Consider the following 13,712-nt stretch of genomic DNA (forward strand, 5'->3'; position numbering starts at 1 on the left):
TATTTTACCTCTAATTTTATAGGAGAAGTAGTAGCTTTATCGTCGGTTTTCTCGCTTCTATACACTAAATAGGTAGTTAATAATAACCTCTTTAATTAATTATTAATCGATTCGGGGTCCCTAAGGTATATAACTAATTAACGCCACCTACTCGAGGACTTCTAGCCTACCACCACTATCGTCAGATTCTAGATAGGTGGCGGCACCTCTAATCCAGTAAAGGGGTATAGCACCCTACGTCTTTAGGTTAAAGATATAAAAGGATATCCTTATACCCTTATACTAAAGAGCGTGGCGTTTATAGATAGATACCCTATAATGCTACTAGTAACGCGTAGGTTATAGAAGGATCAGAACGCTGTTTTTATAACTGACAGAGATATCTTAGTAATAGACCGATATACCTGCCTGCCGTTAATTAACGTTAACGGCTAATATACCCTTAAACCGACCGATAGCACGCTATAGCGCTTATAGCAGTAATAGCAGAGCTATTTTAATAGCTTAAGGGAACTAAAGCCTATAAGCGTGGCCGACGCCCGTTTATAGTATAAGAGGCTAGGGCACGCTAACTCTTAAGTATTAGCATAGCTGTTAAAAGGGTGCGTGGGAGACATCGTGGCTTTAAAAGGAAGAGCGGCACCTTTAGTGGTAGACTACGAGGCTTACGCTATTAGTAAGGCAAAAAGAATTATATCGCGACGTCCACCCACCTATAGGCTAATAAGGCCTTTTTAGAGGATTAACGTGGATCTGTTTTCTATAGATCCTACCGCTAACGGCGATGATACTATTACCCTATTCTATAATCCCTGCACGTATAAAAACGTGACTAGAACGATACCAGGGTATAAATATATACTATCCTCGATAACTAACTTCGAACTCTTCTTATAGAGGCAGTATAGGCTACTTATTAGTATAATTAGACTTAACGGAGAGAGAGCACTATAGAAGAAGCTGGATACCTGGTTTTTAGATCGTGGTATCCTGCTAGAAAGATCGGCTCCTTACACAGCCGTATAGAACGCTAACGCCGAACAGTATAGGGGTATTATCTTCGCTATCGCGAGGGTATTAGTTGATGCCTTAGGCTTTTAATAGGATCTATAGCCAGAGATTATTATAGTAGCCACTTACCTGTATAACAGGATTTCACGCAGGGATCTAGGCTAGTAAACCCCCGAGGGAGCACTAAACGCGTGGCTATAAAAAGAGGGTATTATTAGCTTTATAGCCGGAACTAATCTCTTAATTACACACCAGAAGAGGTATAGTTATAAGGCGTATGCGTTAACTACTAACTATCTACGAGGGAGGTATAAGAATAAAAAGCTCGCACTAAGGGTATATATCGGTTATTTAATCGGTTATAAAGGCACTAATATTTTTCGGATTTAGGTGCTAAAATTAGGGAGGATCCTGCATATAAGGGACGTTGTGTTCGACGAGTTAGTCCTTTATAAAAACAGGGGAGAGGAGCTTAACGTGCCTTTAGAACTATATAAAGAGCTTAATCTGCTATTAGATTAAGGGATTCACGATCCTTTTAGCATTATAACGGATATCGTCGATTTCGGTATACCTATAGTAACGTAGCAGAACTCCACAATAGAGGCTTTGCAAGAGGGAAGGAGGCGTTAATAGTAGCCTTAATCGTTAAGATCTAGGGGGGTGGCCGGCGGTAGTGGTGAAGGATTAAAAACCACCACTAACGTAAAAACCACTGAAAACGCCTCTAAAAACTAATAGGTTACTAACTAAGAGATATTACGTGGAATGGCTACCACGGTAGGAACGGTGCCTGCCGTTATACCTACCGTTATTTCTACCGTTAGTTCTTCCCTTTTAACTACTATTTTACCCTCCTCTTTAATAACGGCACCAAAAGCACTAATTTTACCCTCTTTAATAACCTCTTCTTCTTCGAGGCCTACTTATACGCCCTTTTCGCCACCTCCTAACGATTCTTAGACGTCTATAGCTACGGCGGTTAAACGCAGCGATTAAGAGGAATCTGATAATACTAGTGGTTCCTCCTCTAGTTCTTCCTCTACCTTAGAGGAGGCTATAGGCGAGGCTACCGACGATACTATCGGAATAGGATTATTATCACCTAACCAATCTGTTATTAAAAAGGCCACTACCACTACCGTTACTCCTTAATCCAATCTATAAGAAGCAACCCTATCTTTAGTAGCTAAGTCTAATCCCACTACTACTACTACTATTACGGCCTAATAACTAACCTCTTATTCGCCTGCTTTAGCCTTAACACCTACCCTAGCAGGAAGGCCTACTCGTAATTGCCGAACTCCCTCTAGGTATAATGGTTACGTCTCCTATTACACTTTTAAGAAGCCGAAAAAGTCGCTATTACGCCGCGAGATACCTAAGGAACCGTTAAATTAGTCTTAAATACTAAAAAGCCCCTATAAGCTATAATAGCTTAGGGTAGCCGTATAAGAGATAGATATACTTAGGTTAATAAGCACCTTTAAAGTAGCAGAGCAGCCCTAGGGTAGGTAATATGCCTTAGACCTTAAATAGGTCTTTAAGTATAAGGTTAACCCGTCGGGGTATATTAGTAAGTTTAAGGCGAGGCTTTACGTGCGAGGCGATTAATAGCCTAAAAACCACCTTAACGCCTACGCCTCTACTCTCGTAGGAAGGACCTTTAGGTCGTTAATAGCTATTATTACCTATTTTAACCTGGAGACACGTTAGATTAATACCGTTAATACCTTTACTAATGCTACCCTTAACGAGGAGATTTACGTTAAGGATCCACCCGGTTAGCCGCTGCTTTAAGTAGTAAAAGGCACGAAGAGCGATAAGGACCTTAAGGCTATTTTAAAGCTATTATAGCCACACTCGCGCGGTATATAACGCCTACGTAGGGCGTTATATAGCCTATATCGCTCCCTTAAGCTATAGCACGAATAGATCTCTTCCGTTTTAGGTAAGTATAACCTAAAGTAACTAACTAAAGACGATTACGTCTTTAAAAGTAAGGAACTAATCGTCTTCTTCTACGTGGACGATATTATTCTAATCTATAGGAAGGAATATTAATCTATTACTAATTCTCTTATATAACGGATATAGCAGTACTTTTAAGTAAAGGACCTAGGTTTACTTAAATGGTTCCTAGGGATTAGAGTAGTTCAAGATCACTAATAACGTCGGCTATAGCTTTCCCTCGAGAACTATATCACCGAAAAAATTAAGACTTTAGGGATAGATTTCCCCGTTAGTGGGCGTAGGGTTAAAAGCCCTCTTCCTTTTCCTAATATTTTATAACCTATAACCGAATAAGCCTTTATAGATTTAATCTATCTATATCTACGGAAGGTCGGTTCTATTAATTACGCGGCCTATTAGACCCGGTCTAATATATCCAAAGCTGCTTCGAGGCTTACCGAGTTTAATACTAACCCGTTAAAATAGTATCACGATACCGTAGACAGGTATTTAAAGTACCTAGCCTTAACTAAGTCCTTATACCTTTACTTTAGACCACGCGATAACTACCTATAGCACGCACTTTACTATACTTCTAACGCAGCCTTTAGGGATAACCGTAAGACTCGGTATAGCTCCTAAGGCTATACTATACTATTATTCGGGGGTCCTATAGATTAAAAGGTAAATAAGTAAATAAGCGTTATAACCTCTAGTACTAAAGCCGAGCTTATAGCCCTTTCTGCTACTACTAGGCAGTATATCACGATTAGGCGTTTAATTAAGGACCTAACCTTAACCTTTAAAAATAAGCCTCTAACGATATACTACGATAACGACTAAACGAGGATCCTTTTAGAGGCTCCACGCCCTTAGGTTATATCTAGATTAAAGTATTTAGATATCCACGCCTTTTAGATCCGATTGTTACGGGCTATAGCCCGCGGAATAGTCCCCGGCAGTGGCCGAGACTAAGAAGCACGGACCTCCTAGTAAGGCCCGTGCGATTCCACACGTACTTAGCCGCCTATACACCGCGCAGACTTTTCCTTTCCTCCTTTCCTTCCTTAATTCGAATAATCTATATTTTCGGCCTTAATACGTGAATAACTTTTAATAAGCCGTTATATATTCGAACTCGTAAGATTATAAGCTTTAACGCTTATATAGAAGGAGGTCCCGGCTACTTCGCCCCGAGCCCACTAAGGGGCTAAGGGCAAGTTATAGGGACCTCGTATAATAAGATTAACGAACGCGTGTTATAACGCATATAGGAAGCGGTAAGGATATATATCGCCCTTATTTATAATATAATCGTTAGCCTGTAAGTAGCCTTCGAAAGGTCTTAACTTAACCCGCACCTCGCGCCCACCACGTACCCGACACCTACCCTAGTCGTTACGCCCTCGCCCTTACCTAGGCTATTAGAGGCAGAGACTGCTATACCTGTTCCGCCACCGCCGCCGGCACCCACGCTCTTATACCGGGTATAGCAGGTCGCCGTTCCCGTAAAATTTAGTGGAAAACGCACGGAATACACCGCTTAGTCCTAGGCTATACGACTAAAACTTAAACTCGATAGGCCGTTATTCCGTAGTAATAAGGAGGCGTGGTACTTAATTAACGCGTGCTTAGATACCTAGCCTTAGTAGGTGGTTAGCACCTTCTTCGGTAATGAGGTATAAACGGTGAATTTAACCCGGAGGAATTTATAGCCTACCTTAACCGCACGTATAAGGACCGTAACGAATAAGGCCGCGCTATTAACGCCCTTAAAGCGATAAAGCAAAAACCCGATTAGCCGTTCGCGCGCTTCCTACCGACCTTTAAAAGGAACCTGGCGTAAGCAGGAGGCTCTAACTAGGTAGACTATATTAAGATATCGTTCCTCGACGGCGCCCTAAACGATAGGCTACGTAATAGCTTAGTGGTAGCCGATCTCCCCGATACCTACTCCGAGTAGGTCGATAAAGTATAAATAATCGCGTGGAGATAGGAGGATATTAATAAGTCGTACCGACTAATTCCCGTCGCCCGTAAACTAGCTAAGGACGCTAACGGCGATATCGTTATAGGTAGAGTTAATAAGGTCGGCGAGTCTAAGGGGACCTAATAAAAACCTAACCGCTACGCGAATATCACGTATTAAAACTATTAGAAGAAGGGCCACGTCTAACGGCACTATAAATGTAAGAAGGATACGGTAGCCCAAACGTCCCCTTAAGAGGAGGAATCCGAAGACGTTCTCGAAGATACCGAAGACTCGGAAAAAGAGTAGCTTTAGTACGAAATCGGGCACCGGAGCCGATAGCGTAAGAGTAATGCGAGTAGGAGGAGTTTAAACCGTTACTACGGAGCGAGTTAGTATTAATCTAAGTAAGAGTTAATAGTAGTGAGTTAATAAACGCTCTTATAGATATAGGTTATAACTACTATACCGCTATAAATAAGAAGTTTACTCGAAAAATACGCTTACCGTTAGTCGATAAGAAGAAACGACTACTAAAAGGCTTCTCGGATAAGACTAAACTAGCTAGTAGTGCTAGTATCATAGTCTTTACGCTAGATATATAAGGGTATACCGAGCGCGTTTTCGTGTATATAATGCTAGGTCTAGATTAGGATCTTTTCCTTAGACTCCTATAGATAGAATATAACGATATAGTCCTCCACGCTAAGGAATAAAGGCTCTACCACGGAGTGGCCGATATCGATATCCGACTCTAGGGCGAAGAGGAGCCGAAGGCTATATAAGAGATTCGCACTATAGTACTAATAATAGGGTCCGTGTTTATAGGGCTATATAGACGACTACGGTACCGGAGAGGGAAAAGATAGGAAGAGAGCTTACGAGTTATATCGTTAAAAGATATCGAAAAGGCCCTAAGCACGAAGGAATTAGTAGACCCGCGAGAATATATCCCCGAGGGCGTTATATAAGAGTTCGGCGACTTATTTACGCCCTTATACTCTATACGCCTACCCCTATACCGACCTAGCACCAACTATAAGGTCTACTTATAGAAGGATAATAATAGTAACGAATAAGCCTTATTATAGGGCCCGCTCTATAATATATCACGTAAAGAGCTCCTTATATTACGGAAGACGATAACGGACCTAATAGATAAGGGATTTATTCGTGCGAGTAGCTTAGCGGCCGCCGCGCCTATACTATTTATAAGGAAGCTAGGAGGCGGCCTCTGATTTTACTACGATTACCGCGCCCTAAATACGATTACTTAGTAAGATCGTTACCTACTCCCCCTAATTATAAAGACCCTATATAACCTAGCTAAGGCGAAGTGGTTTACTAAATTAGACGTTATCGCCACCTTTTATAAGATATGGATAGCTCCTAGGCACGAGTATAAGACTATATTCCGTACTCGATTTAGATTATTTAAGTGGCTAGTATACCCTTTTAGGTTAACCGGCGCGCCTATAATATTTTAGCGATATATGAACTTATCGCTACGGGAGTTCCTTAACGATTTTATCTCCGTGTATATAGACGACGTCCTAATCTACTTAGACGGATCTCGTAAGGACTATAAGGAGAAGGTACGGTGAGTGCTTAATACCCTTATAAACGCTAGACTAAACCTCGACCCGAAGAAGTACGAGTTTAGCGTTAAGACGGTTAAATACCTAGGGTTTATCGTCACGGCAGAAAAAGGGGTATTTTACGACCCCGAGAAACTTAAGGCTATCGTAGAATAGGAAACGCTAGTCTCCGCGACTAGCGTACGAAGTTTCCTAGGGTTCGCTAACTTCTATAGGATATTTATCCGCGACTTTATCGCTATTATAGCGCTACTCACGGCCCTAACGAAGAAGAATGCCCCGTTCTACTAGGGCCCCCTATAAGAGGCAGCCTTTAAGGAGCTAAAGCAGAGGTTTTAGACAAAGTCTTACCTATAATAATAGTAACCTAGAAGGAAGACCTGGCTAGAAACGGATTATTTAGGGTTCGCGCTAGGTAGTGTATTCCTGCAGGAAGATAAATAAGGATATAGGTGTGTTATTATATACTACTTACGCCGTCTTAACTCTGCCGAGTATAATTACCCGATTTACGATAAGGAGATACTAGCAAGTATAGACTGCCTATAGGCTTAGAAAGCTAAGCTTATAAGTAGCAGCCGGTTTTAGATTTACTCCGATTATAAAATACTCGAATACTTTATAACTAAGAGGGCCCTAACCGAGTGCTAGAGTCGTTAAGCAGCTAAGCTCGCCTAGTATAACTTTATATCAAAGTATAAGCGAGGAGCCGATAACGTTATAGCCGACGCGCTCTTACGTCGGGAGTAGGATATACCTAAGAATTCTTCCGATATCCGAGAGTAGGGGAGGTATATCTAGATAATCTCCGATATAGCTATCTCCCCCCGGGTATACTTAATAAGGGTAACGTTATCGGAGCTAGCCACGGTCTTTGAAGTAGACCCCGACCTATAACGATTATAGGATAAAGCCAGGGCCACCGAGAAGCGTTATTAAGGTGCTTTTACCATAGTAGTAGCGGGAGAACAGAGTTTTCCCCCTAAGCTAAAGCTTAAAATATAGATCGCTGAGTATAGAATCGACTAAGGACGGCTAATATTTCGTGACCGCTTATAGGTGCTAGGAGATAACGAAGACGGGGCTAGCCACCCGTTATAAGGCCGTCTAGTATAAGCGATCCACGATTTAGTAGTCGGCGGATACCTAGGTAGGGATAATACTATTACCCTAATCGCCCGCTAATTCTTCTAGCCTAGTATAAATTAAAGATATTAGAAGATTCATACGGAATTACGATATATACTAAGCTAGCCACGTATAAAGGGGTGCGAAGAGAGGATTACTACGCCTACTCCCCGTGCTAGAGCGAATCTTCTACGATATCGTGATAGATTTTATAACGGACCTACTACCCACCCGCGAGGGTAAGTATAGATACTTATAGGTGATTACCGACTAACTCTCGAAATTAGTAATACTAGAAGTAATAGATACTATAGATACTAAGGCCTATACTAAACGGTTCTTACTATACTATTATAGGTTCTACGGAATACCGAAGTCTATTATTAGTAATAGGGGGTCGAACTAGACTAGCCGCTTTTAGAGATACTTCTATAAACTCGCGGGTATTAAATAGCGACTAAGCACCGTATACTACCCTTAGACAGACGGAGGTCCTAAACGTATTAACTAGGAGGTCTAAGCCTACTTACGAGTATATACCTATTACGCCTAAGACGATTAGAATACGCTGCTATTAGTAGCGTAGCTAGCTTTAAATAATAGGGTAAACTCGATAATCTAAATAAGCCTATTCTTCCTATAACACGGGTACTACGCGAACCCTCTCTAAGTTAATAAGACTATACTAACCGATAAGCGCGAGGCTTCCGCGCAGGACTTACTAAATCGCCTTAAGGAGGCCACCTAGTTCGCTTAAGCCGCGATAGCCGCTATATAACTACGTTAGGAGGAGTTAGTAAACCGTCGACGCTACCCTGCTAAGAGGTTCGAAAAGGATAACCTCGTATAGCTAGATATTGGTAACTACTCTTCGCTATAGCCCTTAAAGAAACTTACCTGGCTTTACTATAAATATAAAGTTATAAAGGTTATTAACTCCTACGTCGTAGAACTAGATATTCTTTTATAGATCCATAACCGTTTCTATATAGATCTTTTATATCGAGCCGACCACGACCCCCTATTAGGGTAAGCAATAATAGACCCCTAGCTACTACCTATCCGTGAAGGGCTGAATAGGGAGGAGGAATAGGTGGTAAAGGAACTCCTCTACGCTTATACCCGAAGGCGAGGTCGCGGTAGGGTCCGCGAGGTACTAATATAATAGGAAGGCTATATAGAACTAATATAGAAACTACTCGAAAGCCTATAGGAGATATAAGCGCTCGACGAATTCGAGAAGAAGTATATCCCGGTATAGTTAAATAACGGGCCTTTATAATAGTCCACGAAAGAGATATAGGCGCGAAAGAAGGCTAATACTGCGGCGAGGAGGATAAGAATCGAGAGCGAAGTTATATTAGGGGCGTACCCCCGCGCCACTTAACTTAGGAGTGGGAAAGACCGAGTAAAACCCTAAAAAGCTACCGAAATAACCTAAACGATATAAATAACTTACTCCCTCACGATCTCGCCCTCTTCTAGCTCCTCCTTTTATAAGGCTATACCGTCCTCGGCGGTACCTACTTACGACTCCTCCTAAGGAGGAGCTAAAGCGAGCGTAGCCTCGGGAGTAGCCCCCGGATTATTACCCGTAGTAAGGGGGGTTACGGCCACGTAGTGCTTATACACGTGGTGTATGGAGTAAAAGAGGTTACGAACCTCTTACGATATTATAGTAACGTCGTTATTCTTATCCTCTAGCTTTTACGATACTTCCTTAAGCGTTTTATCTATACTGCGTATAAAGGTAACGATATTATCGAGGGCTCGTATTATACTTACCTAGAACTCGGTAGTGGCGGATAAGGCGGCGGCGGGTAGCGGGGTGGCGGCGGTAGGCGGCGCGGCGGCGGGAACGGCGATAGGGGCGGTAACGGGAGCGGGAGCGGCGACGGGGGTAACGGCGACGGTAGGAGCGGGGGATTATAAGGGACTGGCGATATTCTTACCTAACTTAGCCTAGCCGAGGGCGACTTAGAAGCGGCCGTAAGTATCTTAGAATTAACGGCGATTCTATACGGAAGAATTAGCAAGAAGGCTATTAAGCGAAGGGTAGGGGTAAACTTATATCCTCGCTATTAGTATTCGCGTTTATAGAATAAGTAGTATTCTATAGGGTATTAGCGGCGTTATAGGCGGCGGGCGGGAGCTATATTACCCGTTAATCGTAGTTACCCCACGTATAATAGGTATATTTACCTCCGAATACTTATAAGTGTGGCATAAATACTCGTAACACTTAGCGTCGGCCCTAGCCGCGCTAGGGCCTGACTAGTAGTAATACTCGATACTATATTCTTACTTATATTACCGGGTAGCGTACTACGTGTAGGGGGTAAGTCGGCGGGGGCTTAGCGGGTTTTTAGGGGTATATCTTTTCTTAGCGGGAGGGGGGATTAGGGTCTACTCGTTATTAGTTACGGCCGACCTCGTAACCTATAGTAATAGGGGCCGCGAACTTATATCGTTATCACTATCGCCCTCGTAAGGGCGTTTACTAGGTAATACGAAATCGGATATCTACTAACGGTTAGCTATAGCACCGAACCACGAGTAAGGGGAGTGCTAACTCACTATAATAAGGATATAGGCGGCTTAAGAGATAAGCTATTACTCGGCGATATTAGTTATACTGCCACGGGACCTACGAGGTATCTCGGGGCTACTTATAGTATAGAAAAATTAATTAAAAAAAAAAGAGAAGGAGAAAAACTTACTTAAAAAGAAGCTATAGAAGGGGAAGAAAATAGGGAAAAACGAAGAATAGTGGGAGGTTTATTTTACTACCCTTCCTACGCCGTTTAGGTAGAAGGAATAACCCCCGGTTATATATTCGGCAGGTATATCGTTTATAACGAGTAAGCACGCCGGCGAGGAGCCTACGACGACACCGCTATACGAGAGCTCCTTTATGCTATTTTAGCCTTAAAAGGATCTTAGCTACTACGGATTACCTCCCTTCGAAGGAGCCTTTAAGGGAGCCGAATAAAGGAGGCTATTTTCAGATTCCACGCAGGGAGGCTAAAGTAATACGAGGTCACGACCGCACGACCACGACACGACCGCGACCTCGCCTCCGGCCGGGGGGGGGGGTATATTACGGGCTATAGCCCGCGGAATAATCCCCGGTAGTGGCCGGGACTAAGAAGCACGGACCTCCTAGCGAGGCCCGTGCGATTCTATACGTACTTAGCCGCCTACACACGGCGTAGACTTTTCCTTTCCTCCTTTCCTTCCTTAGTTCGAATAATCTATATTTTCGGCCTTAATACATACACAACTTTTGATAAGCCGTCACACCAATAGGTCGTTTAATAGAAGAAAGTCCTAATCGCCTGGATCTTAACCTAAGAGATAGTTAGCGATAGGCTAACTAAGGTACTTCCCCCGCAGAAATATAAGGCGTTTATATATCTATTAGGGATAGAGGACCTAAGCCAGGAGGCTTAAGGTAATTTATAAGAGGCGCGGTGCTAAGTTTATAATATATAGCCTAGATTAACCGTTATTTTAGTGCCCTTTAGATTATTATTTAGGCACCCGTTTTTAACGTGGTTTTAAGGTTAATTTAACTACCTGTTTTTACACCCTTTTAATGTTTTTAGGTATAAAAAGAGCGCGCTTTTTAATAAGCCGTTCTTTAACCGTTAGATTAATATCTAGGTTCTATTTTACCCTAGATTTACGGCTTTAATTAAGCAGAACAGTCAGGATTAATCCTGCAGTTCTAGTGGGGTATATCAGATACCACCACACACTTATCGGGGTGTGACTTACGCCATTTAGATACTCGGATAGAGTACTTCCGACCGATGTATCCATATCGATTTCCCCTCCTTTTACCTTATAGTTAGATATTTCCGCAGAGTATCTTTTACTCTTCTTCAATGCACACATATATCTTTTGCGTACCTTATTTATGTACTAACAGATATATATGCGTCGCATAAGAACACTTACAGAGCTACTACGTCAATAGTACGGCATCTGACCTTGTCATTTAAGGTACCTTATATTACTTGAAGCATCTGAAGTATCTGTACTTAATCCTACCCGCTAGGATGTCCTTGGATTTGCCCTACACGAGCCTCGGGGGTAGGTATAAGCCTCGGGGATGGGTATAGGCCTCGGGGATCAGGAAATAAGGGTGGACCCACGGTAAAACACTGGATAGGATCCAAATAGAGCAGTACTTCCGGAGGAGTACTGCCCTTATAAAAATAGGGCAAACGGTCTCGCACACGTTATAACTGGACATAATAGACACACGAGAAGATTTCCCCCAAGTCAGAAGAGTGCATTTTGTTCGACAAGACGGTCCCTTTATGATTCTCGGCTCCCGATATAACGTCCAATATGCATGTGTCAATCAGAAACCGACTCCCATGCCTGTCTATCGCTACAATGCTAAGGTTAGGGCCGAATCGTGTTCGGGGATGATCCATGATGTTCGCTTGCAGCGAACCTGGAATTGCGGGACGTGGGAAGGGAATACGAGAAACAACAAGCGCAGTTTTTGACTGCAGTAGCCACTGTAGCCGTACGAGGTAGAACAGGTAGACAGCATGGGAAGTGGGGTTTGCAACACCTATGACGATGCCGTGTCCTTGAAGTGAATCTATCGTGAGCACGATAAAAACCATCGCAGAAGCGATCGCATCCGAGTCTTCCCAAACCACGATCATGGCCATGGGGTACCATGTTCTTGTCAGGTGGCGGACATTCATTCAAGCTTTCTTCTGTATGTACGGAGAAGAAGCCGGGCCCCATTAATTAGACCTCGTTCCAGACGCGTCAAGTCACTTCAGTGTACACGTGTAGTGCGCAGTACGTGTATTCTTAGAATTCTTGGGTCGGGGTCTTTTCAGCGCGAGGTACGATCTTCTCCAGAGCCCCAGGGCGGGTTGGTCGTGGTTGGTTGTTTGGTTGGTTGCTTGGTTGAGATGGGCTGTAATAACTGGCAGCGACGGCGTCTGCCGAACAAAAACGAGATGAACCAAAACTCGCAGGTGGTCAGCATCCCCAGCACCACATTGGGTAACCACCCAAGACACGTTGTCTGTGAACTAAATCCGGGCATACTTCCGTTTCCGTCGAGGTGTTCATCTTCTGCGTGCTGGGCTCAAAAGCTGCGGGATGAGTTGGCGGGGTCCGCCGGTCAGCTGAGAAAGAACTTGGTCGAACGGTCGCTAACGGCATGATTTGTCACCTACCTACCTATGTATGGAGCAGTCTAAAGTTCAGTTCATCTGGCATCGACTGCACGTTATACGGAGTATCGTAGCATGGATTCATAGGTCCAAAGCCATCTTGTCCAGACAGGATAACCGCGTCTATTTTAGCTGGGACCGGTTGAGCCCCGGCCGAGGGACGAAGTCACTAAGGTAGTCTCGGGATGATGGTATCTAAGGTACCTAGGTACGGAGCATAGGTATCGGTTACATTTATAAGATATCCAAGGCGCGGGTCCGTCCCGCGACCAAATTAATAATTTCTTCCGGTAATTACCTTAGGTACAGCCCGGAAGCGGGTATTGTGGATTGTTGCGTGGTTACCTGCTACCTGGGATCGAGGCCGAACATAGGAATTCGTCGATAGGGATTCATTCCTTTGCAAATCTTTCCAATGAGTAGCGGTATCCCGCATACCCCCTTCTGGTCTTCCGCATAAGCGTATCCCATTTAGGATCCCCTGCCAAGTGTTTTCCTCGGCTAGGAAATTAGCGTCTATGCCTAAAGTCCCGGTACATCGTAAGATCGTGGACACGAAGACGTTAGTGTTATGAATTAACTAAGGCCGAGGATTCTTAATTAATTAAAATTGCCTTATATTACTGACTATTTACGAAACCTATGCCTTAACTATAACTACCACTGCTAATACTACTATCCGAAGTAACTAAACTGCTAGGGCTACGCCTGCTACGCCTACTATGCCTACTGCTATTAAATCCAAAGCTGACTGCCCGGCGCCTGTTAGTTTAAGGGTGGTGGCTTAAGAATTAAGGGTGGTGGCTTAAGAATCGATAGCAGAGGAGGATAGTATAACGG

The 13,712-nt window shown here is 43.3% G+C and overlaps 1 protein-coding gene across 1 annotated transcript; it reads right to left on the reverse strand.

Annotated features, from left to right (window-relative positions):
- Positions 1 to 12,246: 12,246 nt before the first annotated feature.
- SODALDRAFT_335203 (hypothetical protein) lies at positions 12,247 to 12,793 on the reverse strand. The gene has a single exon (XM_028612394.1). The coding sequence runs from the start codon at positions 12,740 to 12,742 to the stop codon at positions 12,527 to 12,529; it is 216 nt and encodes a 71-aa protein (XP_028464790.1). The 5' UTR covers positions 12,743 to 12,793; the 3' UTR covers positions 12,247 to 12,526.
- Positions 12,794 to 13,712: the final 919 nt, after the last annotated feature.

Source organism: Sodiomyces alkalinus, assembly GCF_003711515.1.
Source record: "Sodiomyces alkalinus F11 unplaced genomic scaffold SODALscaffold_8, whole genome shotgun sequence".
Taxonomy (NCBI): Eukaryota; Fungi; Ascomycota; class Sordariomycetes; order Glomerellales; family Plectosphaerellaceae; genus Sodiomyces; species Sodiomyces alkalinus.